The sequence below is a fragment of the Perna viridis genome, chromosome 12 (genome assembly GCF_037379345.1).
Source record: "Perna viridis isolate PV_CMFRI_1.1 ecotype Kerala chromosome 12, ASM3737934v1, whole genome shotgun sequence".
In the NCBI taxonomy this organism is placed as follows: domain Eukaryota; kingdom Metazoa; phylum Mollusca; class Bivalvia; order Mytilida; family Mytilidae; genus Perna; species Perna viridis.
Window position 1 is genome coordinate 27,738,495 of NC_142456.1, and position 20,812 is coordinate 27,759,306.

At 32.4% G+C, this 20,812-nt stretch overlaps 1 protein-coding gene across 4 annotated transcripts in view; it reads left to right on the plus strand.

The window, feature by feature from the left end:
* LOC148601889 (uncharacterized) overlaps positions 1–20,812 on the plus strand; it is a 54,256-nt gene that overhangs the window by 22,961 nt on the left and 10,483 nt on the right. For all 4 annotated transcript variants that reach the window (XM_088554569.1, XM_088554567.1, XM_088554570.1 and 1 more), the window contains one exon: positions 19,218–19,390. In XM_088554569.1, the coding sequence (XP_088410695.1) occupies positions 19,218–19,390 (173 nt within the window). The remainder of the gene's footprint in view (positions 1–19,217; positions 19,391–20,812) is intronic.

Below are 20,812 nucleotides of genomic sequence, written 5' to 3' on the forward strand. Positions count from 1 at the left end.
TGATGAAAGTGTTAGAGACAACAACTCCACTGGGATGGACGAAGTAAGCTGAAGGTCACTCGTGGGTCTTTAATGAATAACCCTGACACCAATGAGCAAGCTGCAGCTTGCCCCTAAACAACATTATACACAGGTACAGTGTAACAGTTGCCCCATATACTTTAGCAACATAAAAGTAAACTGAAATTTAAGATGAAACAATACATACAGAGGATGGAAATTCCTGACGGGACAGTCACAAAAATATGGTAGGGTTGAAGTACTTTGGCATGTTCACAAACCTTCCCCTTTTAAATCTTGCCACTGTGAAAAATAAATATTACACAATTAAACACACCTAAAGTCAGTTCAAAAAGGCCTGAGTCCCTGGTTAGAACAGAAATAAAGTTACACAAATGTACAAACAAAGGACTAATATTAGTTAAATGAGATACCAGACCAGTTTAAACCTAAAGAAAAGTTACATACTACTTTCTCATCTTCCCACTCTACAAGTTTCCACTAGTCCTCCTTACCTAACAGATTCCATTAACCCTCCTGCCCTTACATAAGATTCACTAGTTTCCCCACCATTAAGCTTTGGCTAAAATGTAAATTGACTAGCATCAGGCTGGTGTTAGCTTGAAAGCCTGCTTTCATTGTACCAGAAAATATTATTGTTGCAGGTATCAGTATTCAAGGTTTTTATGGAGGATCTAACCTTATTTTCTAATCCCTAATGAATTGGGTGAATTTCCCTTTGAAAATTTAAGTGTCAAATGAGCCCTATGAATTTAAAAATCTTCATCTCCTGAACTGTCAACGGATTTTGATGAAATTTTATAGGAAAGTTGAGTATCATGAAGGAAAATAATTACTGTCGGAGCACTCCAGTAGGAGATAATTTACCATATATGTAAGGGTTTTACAAGTTAAAACCTTGTAAGCCCAACTCCTCCTAAACCGCTGAAGGGATTTTGATGAAATTCTATAGGAAAGTTTTGTATCAGGTGTAGATGTGTATGAAGGAATATTATTACTATCAGAGGACTCCAAAGGGAAATGATCCAAATTAAGGTTTACACGATAAAACCTCGTAAGCACAACTCATCCTTAACTGCTTATATTGTAAAAGATTTTGATGTATTTTAATTTGAAGGTTGGGTATCAAGTAGATGTAATATAAAAGAAAATAATTACTGTCAGAGGACCCCAAAGGGAGACAACCCAGATATGAGGTACATGGTAAAACCTCATGTGCGCAACTCCTAAATTGCTCAAGGGATTTTGATGTATTTTTATCAGAATGTTGAGTATCATACAGTTTGTATGTAGACGTGCATGAAGGAATATAGATATTGTTAGATGAGGCCAAAGTGTGTTAAACATTTATGTTCATTTGAAGCGGGGTGGGGGGGGGAGGGGTGTGGGATATTCTCTTTGTGAGGTTGCTTGCAGTATTTCTAGATATTAGATATTACTGTTCAAGAGACAAATTTTGTGTTAGGTTTTAAAAACTAAATTAGGCTGAAAAATTTGCATCAGGCAGCAGTTAGCTTCACTTGTGTCATTGCATAAATGAAGTAAAATGTAATTGCCAAGTCAATTCAGTATCTTCACCAATTTGAAATACATCTTATCCAAATTATTATTTCTAATTGGACACAGAGCAATATGGAGAGACAATGCTGTGAATTATAGCATGGATGGGAACTGTGAACTTAAGTCAACAATTGGACTTCAGGTTTTAGTCGAATGTTATTTTGTTTTATTGGTGATCCTGGAAAACACTTCACTTTAGTAATGGTAGAAGAATGTACTTTAATCAATTCCACCTGTAAATAATTAATTGTACAATTCATCATGCATTTTGATATCTGACTTTATACAGGGTCTTATTTCATATTATATACTAAGATATGATTGAGGGCAGGGAAGCCAGTTAGGGATACTTTCTGTATGAGGGTAAGGAAGCCAGTTATGGATACTTGAACATTTTTTCTAATTTTAACATACTACATTGTATGTCATCATATCATAATTACAAATTTTGACTTAATTTTTTTCAAGTGGCCCTAAACTGCTTCTGTATGAGGGTCTGTAAATAGCAACATTTCAAAAAGTTAGTAAAATCCTATGGTGATCATAACATTATAGTGTCCATAATGTCAGCTGCTTTGTTTTTGTTATAGTTTTACTTAAGAGTACTTCTTTTATACAACTAATATTTTGATTATGATCTTTCATATTTGATTTTAATGCTGCTGATTATAGGTTACTCCTTGAAACATGTGTATAGTATATCAAAATTTACAATATATGAAACTGGTATTTTTTTGCATTTAATGGCAAACAAGGGCTTTATATTTAAGTGACAGGATTAAAAGTATAAGTATTGAACACTGTTTTCTCTGAATTAATCAAATTATGAACTCCACTAGATTTAATACCAAACATCAACAAAGATTGCTAGTGAATGGTACTAAGTTTATGTGTTGATAAATTGGAAGAAAAAAGTACATTGTATATTATTTCAAAGGGTAAAAAAACTTGGTGCTTCAAGTCAGTAAAATTTCAAGACAACAGAAGTACTTTAATTTTGTAAAAGATGTTTTGTAATGAATGGCATTACACTTTGGTCGTTTTAATCCTTTACTTAATAAGGATGCCTTTTGACACTTGTGCATTTCAGGACCCACTTAATTACAAAATGTACTGATTTTTTTTTTAATTTCAAATCTAAATCTAAGGTGAGAAAACTGTCAAGTGGCCTAATTTTTGCACCTTTTAGACCTACTCCTATCTACATAGCATCAGTGGTTTGGGATCTAATTTAGCATTTCTAAAGACTTCCGCACCACATGAGCTTCAGCCATGTTTGAATTGTATGGATTGTTTTGTTTTTTTTTTTTTTGTTTTGTTTTTTTAAGAAACTAGCAATTTTCATTTTTGATCTCATTTAGGGCATGATAAAAGCCTGATTTTGACCCTTACTATGAATAAAGGGGTTAAGCAATATTCATTTAATACCTGTTCTATTTCACATGTCTCCCTAATTTTATGTGTGTAAATTTTTAGCTCACCTGGTCCAAAAAGTGTTTGTCATCACTTGATGTCTATTGTTGTTGTCTTCTGTCATCCGTTGTTAACTTTTCTTTAAAAATCTCCTCAGAAACCGCTCTGTGGATTATTACCAAACTTGGTCACCAGCATCCTTAAGGCATCTACTTTAAAAATTGTATCGGTTGTGTAGATCAAGCCTAGAATATGGCTGCTTTTTCAATTTTTTTAGCTTATAGGTCAAGTCACCAAATTTCTACATACATCCCAAAAACCATAAGAGACATTGGAAAATAAATGTGGCTTTCTTTTTTACCCTGAAAAGTTCTATATAAGTCATAGTTGTAGGAAGACTTCTTGTTAGAGTTGTTGCCCTTAAAGGCATCAAATGATGTTTTTAGCTCACCTTGCCGAAGGCCATGTGAGCTATTGCCATCACTTGGCGTCCGTCCGTCGTCCGTGTCGTTAACAATATTTCAAAACTCTTCTCCTCTGAAACTACTTGACCAATTGGAATGTTTTTTGGGGTATCTTGCATAGAACTGGTCTGGGGATTTTTGATCCGTTGAAAAACATAGTAGCCATTACTGAAAATAGAACATGGGGGTCAGACAGTATTTTTTCGCATATATATCTCCAAAACGGTTAGGTTTAGCCAAATTCTGACACAGGTAAAAGTGTTCAGCATAATGAGATCTATCTGCTGTCAAATTTTCATTTTAATATATGAAGCCATGTTGGAGTTATTGCCCTTTTTCAACATTTTTTTTGCTATCTTTTATGTTATTTCTTTCAAAAATCTTCTCCTCTGACACTACTTGACCAATTGGAACCAAACTTGGTATGAATGTTCCTTGGGGTATCCTGCATAGAACTGATGTGGGGATTTCTGATCCATCAAAAAAAAACATGGCTGCCATTACTAAAAATAGAGCATATGGGTCAGACAATAGTTTTTCGCATATATCTCCAAAACGGTTAGGTTTATCCAAATTCTTTCAGTTGCTGAAATGATCCTTATTTTTAGGACTACAAAAGTCTTCAGGCATAAAATTTGTCAGATGAATTTGTCAGGGGAAAATAACAGGGTTTTTTTTTTTTACAGTTTTCAGCCAATGTCTTGAAAACTATGATAGATTTAGACTTTCATTTACTGAAATGATCCTTATGATAAGTCCTATCAAAGTTTTCTTGAGTCAGAATTGTTGGACAACTTCTTGTTTAATTTATTGCCTTTGAAAGGCAAAATTCAACCAGGTGAGCGATTCAGGCTCCTGGGAGCCTCTTGTTTAACAGGTTTCAACCAATATCTTGAAAACTATAATATATAGAAAAAAAATTTCAACTGATGAAAGGCTTCACATGATAAGGCCTACAAAAGTCTCCACTGGGTCAAAATTGTCGGAAGTCTTCTTGTTAGAGTTGTTGCCCTTGAAAAGGGAAACACTACAATTTTTGCAGTTTTCAGCCAATACCTTGAAAACTATAATAGAGAAAAAAAAACTTTCAGTTTATGAAATTATCCATATGATAAGGCCTACAAAAGTTTCAATTGGGTCAAAGTTGTTGGATACCTCCTTGTTAAGAGTTATTGCCCTTGAAAGTTGAAAAATTATGTTATATGCAGTTTTCAGCCAGTGTCTTGAAAACTATAAAAATAAAACCTTTCAATTGATGAAATATGATCCTTATGACAAGGCGGATTAAAGTTGGGTCAATGCCAGCACTCCACAGTTTAGTTTAGTTTCACACTTTTGGCTAGGGATGAAAAATGGACATAAATGGAAACCGGTGGTGGCTATAGTGATTAAAAATGAAGAATCTATTGTTGATAAAACATTTTCCAAAAAAAAAAGGGGTCTTTTAAAAGTATTTTGCAATGTTTTATATATTTTCAATGTTGAAGGGACTTTTTTTCAATGACAATTTGACTTCATTGTGAAAGTGAAAGTAAGTCAAATTTTTACCATGCTAAATTTGATAAGTGGATTACTAAGTAAAATAGCTCAAAATCTAACTTGCAATGTCCATATGAGGATGGGGTTTTCGAATGAAAAAGTTTGGACAGTTTCAGGGGATGAAATAAAAATATAAGATATTTTGCTGGAAATTTGATATTTTTAAACCTGATTTTACTTTGTTTCAAATTTTCACATATTTTTTGCATGGTTTCTATGGTAACCTTATTTGCTGTGGGTAATTTTATTTTAGAAAATTTTTACTGCATCCTGAAGGCCTTGGCTTGAGCTATTTCTAGATATATAGATTTACAGATGCTTGACAATTTTTTAAAGTGATAAATGTTATAAAGCATCAGATTACAAGACCAAAATTAGGCAGTTCTACAATACTGTGGAGTGCTGGCAATATTGTTGGGTGCTTATGAATCTGTGTGTTATAGATAATCAGAGAGGCTAATCAAAATATGACTGCTCTTGCCACAAAGTATACGTGTGACATTATTCATACTATGAACTGATAAAATCAGTGTTATATTTTCAGTCTTGAATACATGTATGTACCGGTATATCTTAAAATATTTTATAGATTACCATGAAACTAAAATCACCAGTACATGTAAGTGTGTTTAAATGATACATTTACTTATAATGGGTGGTATATTTCAATCACCTTGTGAGTTTATGGCTGTATATGGATGGGGCATATGTTATAAACAATTTTAGGTGCAGTTAATATTAACTTTCTATATGAGTGTGGTATACCTAGCACAGTAACACATGCAAATTCATGTTCAGTCGTAGGATTCAAACAAGCAAGGAAATCTAAGACACAAGCAACTAACAATTGAACAAACAAACAGAAAACTGAAATAAACAAAAATAAAACTAGGATTCTTCCAAAATATTGTAAAGGATGAGGGTCCATAAGGCCTTATTCTGCCTACTGAAATAATTGTTAAAAAAATTATCATCAATTCGGAAGAAAACTAAATAATAATGTAATTCATATCTTAAATTTTCAATTTTATGCATCTAGTTTATGATTTAAAAAATAACAATACATAAACGAATGCGCAGAAACCGCCTGGAAGGCTATTCTGTCAAAAAAATAGCATTTTTTCACTCTTCTGCCACGTATTTTAGGTTACAGACCACCAATTCAACCAATGAGCATTTGGAACGTACGCAAAAATAGTCCTACGCAGAAATTACCCCTGTTCCTCATAGTGCTGTGAAAAAAGTTCTCATCTTATTTAAAAAATTTAAACAGTTTCTGAAAGGAAAAACATTTCTGTACATTTTATAGGTGCATTTTGCTTCTTGTGATGTGAAGCCTAATCTCCATAATGATTTTTAAATATACCCCTATCTTGTGAAAACACTGGGATTTCCCATGCTATTTATAGACCCTTCACTTCCGGTGACCAGTACTGCACTGCAAGTCTGCTAACCCCACATGCCATTCTGAGGATTGTGAGCTGACATATGTAGAATCATGCTGATATATAGTCCTCTGCAGGTTAAAGTTTAGGTAAAGTCCAGAGAAGCCATTGAATATTGTGAAATTAGCATAGCAGCCTATGGGAAGTGGAGTTAGTGGTTTTTAGCCTTTTATAGTGAGATCCAGTGTTAACCAAAAAAAGATTGAAACTGGAAGTGTGCATTTATAAATTCTTTCTACAGGAAAAAGGATTTTTTGGTTAATACTGGATCTCTATGTGCATTTAACAAAAAACCTTCAAAAATCACGCTTAAAATCGCTTCAAAAATTACCAAGTCATACTTTACCTGTACATGTATCATGTGACCTAGCTACTGTCACATGATTAAGCACCTGGCCACCCGTGTAATATACACTGAAACCCTAATTACACTGTAGCAAGTGCAGTAGAGATAATAACTAAAGAGCTATTATCTCATCTTTATGCCAAAGAATGAAATAAAGTTCGGAATAATCTTTGATCAGACGCCGATTTTGATATAGCCACTGCTATGAACATATTTGCATGTACGTGAATGCACTTATTTTGAACCGCTTTACTCTCATTTATTTGGGTTTAATATATGAATCTTATAGTTTTCAATATTTGTTTGCTCTAATATTCGTATAAATCTTGATAAAAGATCATTGTACAGCATTATGATATACTTTTGCATGGAATGTAGTACAAAAATGGGAGGCTTTAAATAAGCTCGTTAAAGCATTAGTGTATAGAAACCTGTAGCACGCTGTCTAAAGATAATTTTGTTTGTAATAAATTTTGAATGCATTTTATTCCCTTACGCTATCCAGCAAGTTTGAAACACTATTATAAGATCAAGCGCGAATAAAGCTTTTTACTCACTCATGTTGTTTTTTTTTAAAGGAGAAAAATTAAAAGCTGTTTGCTTTATTTGCCTGTAAAAAAATCCAGGCTCTGGGTATTTATCTATTGCAATGATAAAGCACAGTTCTATAGAACAAAGTTCTTTCAACAATGCTTTCTTTATCCGGGAAAAAATCTTCAATACATATACATTTACAATATGCACAATTTGTATGCAATTTTGGGTGTAAAAAATCCTGGGCTGAAAAAAAATAAGTCATCATACGTATGACTCTATGACCAGGTTTTCCCTACATGATGATTGGGGTTTTTTACGGTCTTGACTATCCTTACGGATCTCGCATGACCGCCCCTTACGGGGATTCTGTTAGTTATGCCAGTTAGTAGTGTGTCCTACTAGCAGCTGGGCTGTTGTGTTGACGCTCTGGTCTACTCCCAGACCCCACCTGGGCCCGAGAGCGATGCATGTAACTTTGTTTATTTCTTTTATAAACGAAAACAAATTTTCTCTTTTGATTTTTTTTTAAAAACGAAGATGAAATAAATTGTTTTAATTTAAAAAATGGAACAATTTTAAGTTTATTAAAGGGAGATAATTTCCTCTAGTAGGTGCTACAGCGCCTTGTATACCCTCATCTTTTTTTTTTACATCTTGTCTTTCCGATCTATTGGATAATCAGAAAAATAATTTTGAGTAGCCTAATATTTTTTTTTATTGTTAGTAAAAAAAAAAGTTTTCCTTGTCATGTTATCATTTGATTGATCAGATTCTACTGAAATTATTTTTATACTATTATATAATCCAAAAAATTCTAGGCACAATTTGTCTTTGAAATATTTTTTCGAGAAACAGCATTTTTTAAAAGTTATTTTATTACATATAATTGTATTCAAGAAACATTTTGTACATGTCTTGGTGTATATATCAAGAATGTATAGTAGTTGGAACTATATGTGTGTGTGTGTGTGTGTGTGTGTGTGTGTGTGATGGTCACTAGGGATTTTCTTGTGTCAAAAAGTCTGACATTATTGCATTATGCCTGCATTTTCTCAAGTCCATAGAATCTGCTTAAAGGCCTTTTTCTCAGTCAGAATAATTTCAAAATCTTGCTGAAAGTGAGAATTCTTAAAGTCTATAAAAAACACACCCAAAAGGATCTAAATAAAAAAGCACCATGCTAATGCATCTCAAAAGATCTCTTACCAAATTCTTTTTGAGATACCAGTCCTTGGTTGCAAATACATGTACTCAGTTTTTTTCTAAAACAAAGTGGAAGGGGGTTTAGAGTGCTGTAAAACTTAGATTTAACCCAACATTTAATTTGAAATGCCTGTACCAAGTCAGGACCATTGGGGTACCAGCTACTCTGGTGGTGTAATATCTATTTTGAACTTGATTTGATTATGGATCACATTAATGTTCGGTAATTTTGTTGTTAACCCTTATTTTCATAGTACAAGGATAAAAAATCTAAATTCACATTTTGGGAAGTGGATTAAGAACAGATTTGTTGTTTAGTATCAATTTTATTTTTAAAAGAAATAGTGGTGTGAAATGATAGATAGAGTTCAAAGTGCTAGCTCATTAATCATATTTCGAAAGTGTATGCCTTCACCATTGAGTTTTTTTTATGCACAATCTGTACAAAAAAAAAGAAATGTATGTTTTAGTGAATCAATACTGCAGTAAATCAGTATACCAGTATTTCAAGACAAGTTTAAAGGTGGTCGTAAAAAACTGTATCATGATATATTCTAAGTGAATAAAGTTGAATAGCTGTAAAAGTTTCCTACTTCATGTGTTGAGTGTTTCAGGTCCCACGTGAAGTTGTTTGGTTGCATAAAGTTTCTTACTTCATCTGTCTGGGTGTCTCAGGTCCCAGGTGAAGTTTATTAGTTGTTTATGGTCTCTTAGTTCCTCAGTTTATCAGGTCCCAGGTGAAGTTGATTGGTTGTATAAAGTATCTTACTTAATCTATCTGGGTTGTCTCAGGTCCAAGGTGAAGTTGATTGGTAGTACAGAGTTTCTTGTGTAACTGTGTTTCTCAGGTTCCAGGTTAAGTTTATTAGTTGCTTGAAGTTTCTTAGTTCCTCAGTGTTTCAGGTCCAAGGTGTAGTTAATTGGCTGTATTAAGTTTCTTAGTTCCTCAGTGTTTTAGGTCCAATTGTAGTTAATTGGCTGTATTAAGTTTCTTAGTTCCTCAGTGTTTTAGGTTCAAGGTGTAGTTAATTGGTTGTATTAAGTTTCTTAGTTCCTCAGTGTTTCAGGTCCAAGGTGTAGTCAATTGGCTGTATTAAGGTTCTTAGTTCCTCAGTGTTTCAGGTCTAAGGTGTAGTTAATTGGCTGTATTATGTTTCTTAGTTCATCTTTCTGTTTTTAAATTTTAAGTTCAGAGATAATTGTGTGTATGTGTGTACCTGGTAAGTCATACATCAACATCTAGTGTTTTTACATTCTACAAGGAGATTGTTTTAAAGAATTTCATATGACAAGATGGAATCGTGTCTCTGAATATTTTTGTAACAAATCAATTTTTAATGCTGACACATAGTTACATAAGGGAACTTGTAGTCAATTGATCAGTGCAAATTATTTTTTTTTTTCAGGTACTTCTATTGGAGACAATGTGTTTTTCATTTAAATAATAAGTAAAACACTATGAACACTTGCTTAATTCTATATGTGGAAACTAATTATTGTGAAAATGCAGCTGGATTGTAGCCACAAAATTTGACTTGTATTTGAATTTTAACATTACTGAAACAGGATTGCTAAAAAATTTAATTAACATGTTTGGTCATAATAAAAATGGGTTTTTGCATTTCACAATTTGTGAATATAAATGCATCTGAATGAGGTATGTGACTGATGATCATTGTCTTCTATATACCTGATGTTTTGAAGTTACAAGTTGTGCCTAGACAATAATGAACCCATGAGAACTACTACTTCCTCTGAACATAGTAAGTAATGTATCTCTGAAGTAGTTCTTCATGCCCTGACTACTTCCTCTGAACATAGTAAGTAATATATCACTGAAGTAGTCCTACATGCTCTGACTACTTCCTCTTAACATAGTAAGTAATGTATCACTGAAGTAGTCCTACATGCCCTGACTACTTCCTCTAAACATACTAACTAATCTACCACTGAGATAGTCCTACATGCTTTGACTTCTTCCTCTAAACATAGTAACTAATGTACCACTGAAGTAGTCCTACATGCCCTAACTACTTCCTCTAGACATAGCAACTAATGTATCACTGAAGTAGTCCTACATGCCCCAACTACTTCCTCTAAACATAGTAACTAATGCATCACTGAAATAGTTCTACATGCCCCGAGTAATTCTCTAGAAATCGTAACTAATGTATCCCTGAAGTAGTCTTACATGTAGTCCTTTTGTAGTGATTATACCAGAACATCAATTGTAGGAAGGTTCATTCATCTCTTAGAGTGTATACTGCAGATTGCAAGTAGATTGAAGGGAAGACCATTTCGTATATACAGGCAGTTTCTACCCTTAATAGAGGCTGAGCGCTGGAAGTTTTATACTTTGTCTTTATAAGGTGATTTCAAAGCAATAACAAGAACATTTCCTGACTATGTCATTTATAAGTGTTTTGATGTAGATACTGACTCTGCCATATTAGAGTAGATATGTATGATTATAATTCGTTTTAGAGAATTGATGTACCATTAGTTTGAGTGACAAAAAATACGAGTAAACCTAACAATTATGTTACTGTGAAAGTAAGGGAAAAATTATTAATTTATGGATTCTATCATACAAAAATATGGGAACTTTCCTTTTCATTGGAAACCAAATTTTGTGGTTTACAAAATCAGAGTTTTAGGTTAAAAATTTTATGCTATTTTTTCTGATAGTCATCGTTTAATACAGTTTTCTTTAGAAGCAAGGTATGAGGTTTTGTCGAATATGGTTGTCATTCAGAACAAAAATTTATTAACTGGAAAAAAATGTGAACAAGAATGAGTTCATTGAACAAGTCGAAAGTGATAAAAGTGGCATTTTATAATGTATATCAATTAAACTAGAAATTACATTGACATGTGACTACATTGTGATAAATGAAAAAAAACCAGCTAACTGTAGATTTTGGATTTAAATTCGGATATGCGGCAATCAGGACTTTCGGTAAAATCAGATATTTTAAAAAAACGAAAGAACTTTAAGACCTGTTTTATAATAATGTTTCCATTTTTCATACAAGATTTCACAAAACTAGAAAGCAATATAGTTTTTTTAGAAAAAAAAGCTAGAAATAAAAGCCTGATGCATAAAGCTTAGGCAAGAATAAGAAGTAGCACTTAATAAAGCATACAATGATTATCAGCATAAAGCAGCTAATAAATTGAGAGACATATCAAAGACAGATCATTAATCACTGTGGAAAATCTTAATAGGTCTGAATAATAAAAATAAGCAAAATTCTTGAGATGATACTGTATAATTACTTCAAAAATTGTAATGAAAGTAATGATGTATATACTGATCAAGGCTTTTAAATTCAAGGATAATGTGGACAATATTTCTCCAAGGTAGATTTATTGCTTAATTTCTCAATAACTGGAGATGAAATGAAAAATGTTGTATTAAAATTAAAAAATGGAAAGGTGTTTGGATTCGACAAAATCTTAAGGATTTAGACCTAGGGTAAGGGACACAACTCTTACAAATCATTGGAATGTTTGTATTCAGCATTTTACATCAATCTCAGGTAAGCATCAAAATAACTTTGACTGGTTTCATTCTGTTTCAAATGAAAGCTTGATAGGCTTTGGAGAAATTGAATATGATACAAACATACCCCTGATTTCAAGAGTTCTGTCCCTTACTCTAGGTCTACCTCCTTAAATTAAAATAGAATGCCTCAAGTCATTTTATCTAAAACTATTCAGTTTAATACTAGATTGTTGTATTGTTCTCAAGACAGGAATAATTATATCAATAATATAAAAAAAGGCACATATGTATAGAGGCATTACTCTAAATTCATGCTTCAGTAAAGTTAAATGATAGATTGAAAGAGTATGCAGATCATATCAATTTGATTACAAAATCACAAGATGGATGTAAAAAAGTGCATTCTACTGTTGATAATATTTTTGTTCTGTGTGCACTTATCTCAATTTGTTTCTCATTTGGTAAGAAACATTTTTGTACTTTCATTGATTTTAAACATGCTTTTTCATTGTTTAACAATCTGGTTTATGGCAAAAGTTACATTAGTCAAATATACGAAGGTAAAATATATAGTGTAATTCATGGTATGTATCAAAACATTAAAACGTGGGAAGAGATACCAAACTTATTTATGTCATACATTTGGTGTAAAGCAAGGAGAAAATTTGTCTCCCTTTATATTTTCCTTAACTTTGAATGATTTGGCAGATTTTTTCACAGAAAAAAAAATGTGTCAAATTTTCTGATGTATGTCATGACTCTATAGAAATATCTGCAAATTGTTTATTATTCTTTACACTGATGATACAACATGATTATCAGGGAGTGTAAATGATATGCAAGACAGCTTGACAATTAGTTAGAATGATGCTGTGAAAATTTAGAGTAACTACCATGCAGTAAAACAAAAGTTTTAGTTTTTAGTTAGAGGAAAATAAGATTTTATCACAAATTAAAAATTAATAGTGTAGAAATTGATCTTTTAGACACTTATTGATATTTAGGGGTGTTATATAGTTGAAATGGAACTTTCCACAAGGCAAAGAAAAGGTTGTATGATCAAAGCCAAAAGGCCCTTTATGCTTTGTATGCAAAAAGATAAAAAAATCTAAGTATACCAATTGATTTACAGCTTTAACTTTTTGACTCATTTTTAAGTCCTATACTATTGTATGCATTTGAAGTTAGGGGTTTAACTAAAACAGATAAAATGAAAAGAACTGAATTGTACAAAGGCCTTGCTCATTTCATAAAAAAATAATTAAAAAGTTTTCTCTTATGTAATTTTATTTATTTCTGAAAACTGTGAATGTATTGAGTGTGGGTTATGAAATAATTGTTTGTACATGTTGTGATTATGCTTATATTTGAGTTTTGTAAAGAATGAGGGATAAAGCTGGATCTCACTATGAAATAAGTTGCAAAAGAGTGAAAGAGTAATCCAGGGAACCAAGACTCTAGCGGAAATCAAAAGAATGTAATACAGGGACAAAGACTAGACATGGTAAATAGACATACACAAAAAAGAACTTGAAGTAACCAAAATAATACATACAAAGTAACAAAATTGAATAAGCTACTCAGACTTCCCTAGAAACTTGGAGCGTGGACCAAGTGTACCAGTAGGGTAAGTGTCCTCTGCTTTTCTAGAAACACCTGCCAAGTTGCTCATATAAATCAAGTCTGGGGTAGTACAAAGAGGAAAGGAAAACTATGACACATTGAACAAATCAGTTTTCACTGTGCAGATGGATACACCATAACAATCCATGAGTTCATGATGACGACCATAAAACTTCTGTAGTGATGATTTCAATCTTGTAGCAACATAACCCTGTTCCAGAAGCCTAATTGTAAGAAGTCTAGCATGATACAAAAAGTCTTGTAGTGACAGCAAGCTCTGGCAAAATGTATGAGTTGTGTAGGTCAAGATATGAGGCTGACTTCACAGTGTCTGTTGTATCCTTTATCTCAAGTTCTTTGGGGTAGATGCGATGTGTCAAATCCCTGAAACTAGGATTGTATAACCGTAATACATCATCTATATAGGGGAACCAAAATCGAGATTAAAGGATCTACCTAAACAATGTTTCGTTTTTTGGATCAGATCAGCTATAAAGTCAGCCTCATAAGAGTGAAAAATACTATTTAATTCACAGATGAGCCTTCCAAACAGTTTTTGTGCATTCTTTCCTCAATGGCTACTTTTTAAATTTCAAACTTAATGCACAAAATTGAAAATTTACAATATGAATTACGTTGTAATTTAGTTTTCTTCCAAATTTATGATATCTTTTTGCCAATTATTTCAGAAGGCAGAATAAGGCCTTATGGGCCCTCATCCTTTTACCTTATTCTTGCAATAAATTGCACTTAATTACATTACATAAAAATCCTTGAACTACAAGCCAAAATTCATGCCATCACTTTTCATGCCACCATGTTCCTTGCCTTAATTGAAGATTGTTTATTCAAATTTTTAAATGTTTTGTTATTGATTATTGATTTTTTTAAACTGTAAATTATGAACTTTTTGTACTTATCATGAACAACTGATTCAATACTGCAACATATGTGCATTTAATGTGCTTTAAAATAGCAGTCCTTCAAAAATATATGATATTTGTTTTTTTGTTTTTTTAATGAAAGAGAAGTCACATGTTGTTTTTAAGGAGACGTAATAAGTACATATAGAATCATGATAAAACACTGATGATGGTAACACTTTGGTTTATACCTTATTACAAAAGTAATCAGTTCTCAAAAGTTCTTAGTTGGTAGTACAGTAATAGCATATTCATTACTGACTATGTTGAAGAAGTACTCAGTACATATATGTTCATAGTTAAACTCTAAAGTTGGTAGTCCAGGGTTGGTAATAATCTAATGCCTGTTGTTTATCCTTGATATAATTATTATACCCCTCAATGAAGTTTTGAGGGGTATATAGGTTTCACCCTGTCTGCTTGTCTATCTGTCCATCTGTCTGTCCAATTTATTTTCTAAGCACCTTGGAACATTGTCATGAAACTTTGTGGTTTGTAATATAACCATGTGGATATGTGCATACTATCAGGAATTTACATTTAGACAAAAATTGTAGAAATGATGGCTGTTAAACCTAGGCATTTCTCAGCAAAACTTGGTTGCATGTATTGTCCAAAACTCCTGAATGACTAGCAGGATCATTATGAAACTTAAGGGGGTGTTAAATTACTATATGGAGATGTGCATATTGTCAGGAATTTATGTATGGATAAAACTTGGAAACATGATGGCTGTCAGAATTAAGGGTGTTTTTTTTTTTTTCAGCAAACTTGGTCTGATGCATTGTCTGCAACTCCTCTTCAATGACTTCAAGGGTTGTTATTAACCTCAATGAGGTGTTAGAATACTATATTGGGATGTGCATATTGTCAGGAAATAGTGCTTGAACAAGAATTGTAGAAATGATGACAGTTGGAACTTGTGCATTTTTCAGCAAAACTGATGCACTGTCCACAACTCCTCTTTAAGAACTTTCAGGATTGTTATGAAACTCAATGGAGTGTCAGAGTACATATGGAGTTGTGCATATTGTCTGGAATTAATCATGTTCTGTTATTTTGTTGCCAATAAAAAATATTACTGATTGTTGTTTGAAGTTAGGTATTTTAGAAATGGCAGTTCAAAAGTGAGTAGTCTATCCACCATAAAAATTGTGTCCAGTATGAATCATTTGTCATATTGGTCCCTACATGTACTGGTTTCAACAGTCTGTGACGGGTATTGATCTTGTTAGAGGCAATGTCTTGTTCTAATTAGTTTGGGAACATGTATTTTAAACAGTATATCTGTTATAAATATTTATACTATTGGTGACTACCAGTTGAAACCAAGGTGTGAACAATGTATTAAGTTTTGTTAAAGAAGACAGTTTTGGTAGATTATCTCTAAAGATCAATAACCTACAAAAAATAAATAATATAAGTGAAATACAGGTTAAAATCGGTTAATGTTATGGTTAGAATAAACAGATAGATCTCCATAAAGGTCAAGATCAGAATAAACAGGTCTATCTCAGAAAGTCCTGGTCAGAATAAACAAGTCTATCTCAGAAAGTTTTGGTTAAAATAAACAGGTCTACCTCAGAACATCCTTGTCATAATAAACAGGTGTATGTCAGAACGTCCTGGTCAGAATAAAACAGGTCCATCGCAGAAAGCCATGGCTAGAATTTAACAGATCTATATTGGGATGTCCTGGTCAGAATAAACAGGTCTGTCTCCAAGAAACCTTGTAAGAATTTAAGAGGTCTATCTCAGTCACAGTCAGAATAAACAGGTCTATCTCAGGAAGTCCTTGTCAGAATAAAGAGGTCTATTTCAGAAAGACCTGTTCAGAATAAACAGGTCGATTTCACAAAAAAACTGGTCAAAATTGAACACATTTATCTGACTGAAAATAATGATGAGAGTAAACAGGTTGATTTCAGTGAATATAGTGACTTCAATCAGTAAAGGTCAGAATAAACAGGTACAGACATCATCCATGGTTAGAATAAACAGGCACTGACATCAGTCATGGTCTGAATAAACAGCCACTGACATCAGTCATGGTCAGAATAAACAGGCACAGACATCATCCATGGTTAGAATAAACAGGCTGACACCAGTCATGGTTAGAACAAACAGGTACTGGCATCAGTCACGATTAGAATAAGCAGGCACTGACATCAGTCATGATTAGAATAAACAATGATATCAGTTTGCTGTGGTTAGAATATACAGGTTGATATCAGTTAGTAATAGACATAATAAAGAGGTTGAAGTTTGTGAAAGTTATGGTCAGAATAAACCGGTTAATATCTGTTAGTCATGTTCATGGTACACAGGTTGATTTTAGTTAATTGCAGTTAGAATAATTAGATTGATCAAAGTTAGTCCTGTTTAGAATACACAGTTTTTTATCATTAAAAATTATGAGTAGAATAAATAGGTTAATATCTATGAATTGTGGTCATAATACACAGGTTGATCTTGGTTAGTTGGGGTAAGAATAAACAGGTGGATCACAGTTAGTCATGTCATAATAAGCAGGTATATTGTCATTAAGTCAATACAGGTTTGATGACAAGAGCAATTGGAACTAATTGACTATTTCTGCTACACAAAAAAATGTCTCTGTTTAACCAGAAAGACTGAGTTCCGATTGAAGAGGTTAAAAATCAGTTTACCTATGATATTTTTAAGTTCTTCAACTGGTTACATTAAAAATATGATTGAAATGCAAGCTTAAGGCAAGTAAAAAGAAATGTGTCAGCCATATTCTAATGAATTGCTCAAAATATACATGTAAATAGAGTAATGCAGTTTTTAACTGTTGAATATTTGCCACTATACAATTGAAATGAAGCAAAAAAAGTCATGCAGAAAAAATAAAATTGAAAGTGCTTCTTTTAATCAATATGGATCTGTGATTAAAAAATGCTTTAAGCCAAGTGTCAAATCAATACTAAACATTTAATGTTGGTATAGCATTGAACTGATTAAGACTAAAAAATTCCATTTAGTAATAGGTGATATTTAAAATACAAAATAATTTTATACTTGTGTTTTTTGGAAAATCTTCTTTTGAATAGAATACTCAGACCTATTTTAATTGGCTAGTGCAACAGTGATGCATACTATTATATTTCCCTTGTGTTATTTTTTTTTTTTATTAAATCTTAAGAGGAAATTGAAAGTACACTAATGCTATTACACTTGTGGTACAAGTTCACTGAACGGTTTTGTGCCATTCTTTTTAATGAAAAAAAAACCAAACCATTAAATTAATATTTCCATATCCTTCTGATCAATATTTGCAAATGTGAACCTTTAAACAGTTTCCAGGGAAACATGGATTATATTGGGTGGAGATGGATGAAGCAGGGTAATAAATGTTGGATACTTACAGAGAATTATGGAACAACTTTAAAGTATTTATAGTCCAAAGAGAAGAGGAGTATTTGCTTTTAACTGACATGTGACCAAATAAGTTGATGTGTTTGTTGTCTTTGGTTCTTCCCTCTACATTTATTTGTTCCCATCACCCTTGTGACACTGAAGATCAGTTATTCCTTAAATGGATTTCCATGTAGAAAATCTGTCAATAATAAGGTCACGCTGGGGTCTCAAATCTTGTAAATCAACATCTTCCATTAAATTTGAACTAACTTTGTTCATACTTAGTTTTTTTTTGCAAAATCTAGAAAAAGACTAATATAAGATCAGAGGTCATGGTGGAAGAAATGACTGTTTTTTCATGGTGTTTGAGGGATGACAAAGTGTTGATGATGTTTACTTTGCCTAAATGTTTTCCTTTGCAACAAATATGTAAAATTTAGACCAGAGTGGATATTACCAGTACAGAAAGGTTGTTTCAAACAACATTTCTATAGATAGAACAGAACCAAGAAATGTAATTATGTAACATCAGTCATCTATATCAGTTCTTTCATATTTTTTTTTGTGCAAGAAGTTGAAAAATCTTTGATGCATAGAGTGTTGTAAACTTTTTTATTTTAAATGGAAAATATAGGGGAAATTCATTGTGCTGTGAATTATAATTGTATGGATTTTTCTTAAGTAGGTGAAAAACGCATAAAGCAAGCAACTTTTTGTGTTATTTTTTTCTTTATATATTGCAGATTTGTGTATTTAACTTTTACCATTATGCTTTGTTTTCTTCACATAAACCAAATGCTGTCTATAACCAACTTGCAGTTTAACGGGCTGTAATGATAGACTTCATTACCAGTATGTATCCCCCACTTCAGTGGATAAACACATTGTTTTTGCTCTGTCCATGTGTTTGTGACAGTGTTGTAAGTACAATTTCTCTGAAACTACTGCACCAAATTTCATGAATCTCTGTAAGTATTTAGGACATGATATACGGTTAAGCCTGTCACCTGGAATTTCTGAAACATTGAAGTTTATAGGAGTTATACCCCTTTGAACTTTGCTGAGGGGGGAACATACAGTTATGAAACTACCAATATTTGTTGTAAAATCTCCAAATATTCTATATGTTATATTGTTATTGTTTTATGAATTAGGTTAATTTGGGCTACCTTAAGCCTCTTCCATACAGTGGAAGTGTATGTCTGATTCTGTAGCCAATAACTTGACTGTACTTAAGTTTTTCTATGATTTCAGGAGAAAAGCCATATACCTGTCCTCTTAGTGGTTGTGACAAAAGTTTTCCTCAGTTGTCTAACCTGCAGCATCATATAAGGAACCATGATAAGTTGGCAGAAAGCCAGTTTCAGTGTCACTTGTGTGATAGAGTTTATCCTAACGAGGCTACACTCAAAGCTCACAACACTAGGGTAAGGACCTATTCATAGAGGTAAAATGACATATTCTGTTTGAATGACCTTTTCAGAATCCCCAGTTTTTATCTTTTATATAATGTTTTTACAATCATGAAAGCTAAAATATGATTGGTTGATGTAAAAGGTCATCTGAACAGAAAGTAGTATGGATTGCTGTAAGTTCCTTCATCAGGTGATGGAATGGATCTGATTTTTACCTTCGGAACAAATGTTGGTGTCTTAGGAAATTTTGTTTCTGTGCAATAAGTGTAGTTGGTTATATATAATAGAATTATATATCTTAAGTGCCTGTTGATCTCCAAATGTTTATATGGGTTAGCTCCATCTTATTTAGCAGATAAAATAAAATTTGTTTCTGAATTAAATCCATACTATTCAAGAAATGCCGTAGACAATGCTCTTTTTATTCCTAAACCTAAGACAGAACTATTCAATTAAACTTTTGTTTACTCTGGCCTATCTCATTTGAATACCCTCCCAAATGGAATAAGAAAATGTAATAATGTAAAAGGAATAAGTCTTTTTAAGCAGAAATTAATAAACTTTCCTGATGGAACAACAGGCAAAAAAATAATTCAGCTGTATGTACATGTACTATAATGTAAAATGATAACTTTGTTGTCATACATTTATGTATTATTTACTAGTATTCATTTTGTGGGCTTGAAATTAACCTTGTATTTTTGTTTTTATGTTAGGGCCTCAGGGAAGATTAGTTGTAAATTAACTGTGTAACTCACTTGAAATAAAAATTTTTATTATTATTATTATTATTATTGTGGTTGACCAATTGTTTTGAAATTATTATATAATTTTACTCACCTTTAAGGAATGTTCCTATTTAATATGGACTTTTTTTTATGGTCCCCAACATTTTAGAAAAAAAGGGCCTAAAAGGATAAAAAATAGTGTTTTTATTTTAACCGATGTAGAATGTTTGTTTTTTTCTGATTTTAAGTATTTCTTTCTTTATTGTGTTCCTTGTTTAATTCTGATAAACAAATGTATCAGCAGATATTTGTTTTGGACCATTTTCAAGTTAAGTCAAAGTTGGGCAATGCCCAAAAAATTCAACTTTTTAAATTTTTGGTCCAATTTTGAAAAATTCCTGCCCTCTATTTTAGTCAGATTTCAGATATTTCATGCCGTTAAAAAAATTATAAGGAGTTAAAGGATAAGGGGTTAAAAAAAAGCTACTTTTAGGTTACAGACCACCAATTCAACCAATGAGCATTTGGAACGAACGTAAAAATAGTCCTACGCAGAAATTACCCCTGTTCCTCATAGTGCTGTGAAAAAAGTTCTCATCTTATTTTAAAAATTTAAACAGTTTCTGAAAGGAAAAACATTTCTGTACATTTTATAGGTGCATTTTGCTTCTTGTGATGTGAAGCCTAATCTCCATAATGATTTTTA